The sequence below is a fragment of the Plasmodium cynomolgi genome, chromosome 10, assembly GCF_000321355.1.
Source record: "Plasmodium cynomolgi strain B DNA, chromosome 10, whole genome shotgun sequence".
NCBI lineage: Eukaryota > Apicomplexa > Aconoidasida > Haemosporida > Plasmodiidae > Plasmodium > Plasmodium cynomolgi.
This window is the reverse complement of record NC_020403.1, coordinates 148,796-151,527: the sequence shown is the minus strand read 5'-3', so window position 1 is coordinate 151,527 and position 2,732 is coordinate 148,796. Positions and strand designations below refer to the sequence as shown.

Here is a 2,732-nt window from a genome sequence, read left to right as displayed (position 1 = left end):
GCTGTGTTTAAGGTGACACGTTCCTCACCCCCTATAGTCCAGCAGAACAGTTTGAAACGGCCCTGCAGATTTCAAATCATTTAAAAGGTGCAAATTGTTTTCTTAAATAGTTTAATGGGAGGTAGGGAAACTAACTGGTGGGCGGCCTGAAATGCAAACTGAGAAGTGTCTCCTCAGGATGTTACAGGCCATTTATAAGTTGGCACGAAATAGCCCCGAACGGGAGTGGACCACGGACGGAGGCACACATTAAAAATAAAAAAAATAAAAAAAAATAAGGAATGTAAATATGGGGGGGGAAAAAAAAAAGCGACGTAGTGAGGAATGCCAAATGGTAGCTACAAAAAGGTAAGCGTATTTTTTCACCCCTTCAGTAGCACATATATCCGCAGAAATATGCCACCTTCTCATTTTGTGAAAGTTGCAAAAAGTTTGCTTCTCAGCTTTTGTGCGCGCGAAACGAACGTGTGGCGATGTACGGAGAGGTAGGAAAGTAATCTCCCCCGTTTATGTTGACGCTGTCCTTTTGTGGATAGACAACCGTTCGTTCGACATGCTGCGAAGTAGGGATATGTTGGCTGCAGTCACACACACAACCGCCACCACCACCACCACCCCTAAGGTTGGCACTTCATCTTGTCACTTTTTATAATAATAAAATCAACAAACTTTTTCTCCTGGGAAAATACAAAGTCATCAACTTTGGGATAAATGTTCAAAGCGTCGCTGGGAAAGTGGTCAATACTGTCATTATTCTTTTCACGTGAAAGGGATAACTGTGTCTTAGGAATAACGTAATAGGCAATTTTGTTTAAAAATAATTTATTGTACAGTCTGATCATATTTTTAAAATTAATATTTTTATTATCAGACTCTTCCTTTGGTTCCTTTAACAAAATTAGGCGAATGATTTCTTTTTTTTCTAATTTTTCCAACTTGTCCCTATTTTTGCCAAAGTGGTTTCTGTACTCGTAGGCAATATCTTCCTTGTTTATGAGGGTTAAAATTTTTAATAAATTTTTCCCCGTTAAATTAAGCAAAAACTCACTTAAAAAAGTTAATCGTTCTTTGTTGCTAAGCACATGTAGTCTTTTAATTAGGCCAATGCCATGAAGATCTTTCTTTAAAATTATGCCACATTTTGTGTGCAAATTGATATTTTCTTCAAGGTTAATAACTGTTGTTTTGTTCATGCGATTTGTGCAGCCGAATGCGCTCAGGACAGATTGCGTGAAGCTTATTCTTCCTGTGTACGTGTGTCCAACAACCCCGTAAGTAATTTTCCTATCTGTGTTAAATAAGTTTTTCACAAGTGATCTTACAAATATTTTGTAGTTGGTACTGTTGCTAGGGACACTATTTGAACGCCCTGATGCCAATTTTGGGGCTCCATTATTTCCTCCTAATACTAAATAGCTCATATTTTGCCTCTCATAACATATAAAAGGGATAGTAAAAAAACAGCTGCGAAAGAAATGTAGCCACTGTTGGATTAGAGTCACCTCCACTAAATCGCATTTATTTAAAATTAAAATGACTTCCTTTTTGCATTGCTTAATGAAGTCTATTATGTCTTCCTCTAGATACACTAACGGGTTCCTAACATCGATGATGTAAAACAGGGCATCACAATTTCGTATGATTTCTAGTAGGTTATCCACGTGCAAGTACTTTTTGTTCAGTGAGGGATATCTTTCTTCCTTCGCCTTTTCGAACAAGTGCATCTTTGCCGCGAAGTTTTGATCGAGATAGTTATAAAAGGGCTTCGCACATGATGGGTTAGCTTCTCCTACAGGTGCGCTTCCACATGTTGTGCTACCATCCAAGGTACCATCTAAAAGTGCGCCACAAGGAACATTGATTAGTTCCCCATGAGGGACCTCCTCCGAAGAAATGTCCAACTCAAACATCATATTCTGCAGCGTGCAGTCATCGTGTTGCTCTAATCTAACTTCCTTGCATGTATCCTCATCATCGTTATTTTTGTTTCTTTTCTTGGAAGAAATTGTCTTTATATTACTTAATATGTCCTTTTTAAAAATACATTCTGGAATTTTCATAGATTTCTTGGTACTCCTCCTATTATGGATTTTTGTTTTTTTAATGATTTTTTTTAGTTTCTTCTTGTGTGCCGCTACTTTCTTTGTTATGGCATATTTCTGTTTAAGGGGTTGCCTCTTACTCGTTTTTCCTAGCTTCACCATTTTGTTCGGTTGCCTTTATGCGCACGGAATGGTTAGACTGTCCCTCGTAGAAGGATAAAAGTATCGACAGGGCGCAGAAGACGGGTGGCTGATCAGACAAAATAAAAAGTTTCCCCTTCACATGAACGGTTAAGAAAAATAAAAAAAAAGGGGTGGTGTACTTGCCGTGTAAGCTATGAAAGGGGGAGGTGGATTCAAAAGGAAGAAGAAATAGGCTTGCAAAATGGGCCCACTTTTTCATTCGCACAAGAACATATTAGTGCAGGTACAAGCCCCATGACAGCACAAGTGTATGTTCACCGTCGCGATGATACGGAGTTACATAGGTAAGCAGAATGGATAGTAGCGGCTTCTAAAAATGGGCACTGTAATTGTTGCCTGCTACATTTGCTTAAAGTGGAAGTTCCCTTTATGCCACTCCACAATGTAGGATAAAAATACAATAAAATACAATACAATGCAATAACTTATAACTTTCGTTCATTTTTGCTGTTCAAACCGTGGCAGCAAAAACCTTCAAGTGGAAAC

The 2,732-nt window shown here is 38.5% G+C and overlaps 1 protein-coding gene across 1 annotated transcript; it reads right to left on the bottom strand.

The window, feature by feature from the left end:
* Window positions 1-794: 794 nt before the first annotated feature.
* Window positions 795-1,421, bottom strand: PCYB_101290 (hypothetical protein; the record flags this gene model as incomplete). Its single annotated transcript, XM_004222678.1, has 1 exon — window positions 795-1,421. A coding segment is annotated over one exon (627 nt), but the record flags the coding sequence as incomplete, so codon positions are not given.
* Between the last annotated feature and the right edge of the window lie 1,311 nt (window positions 1,422-2,732).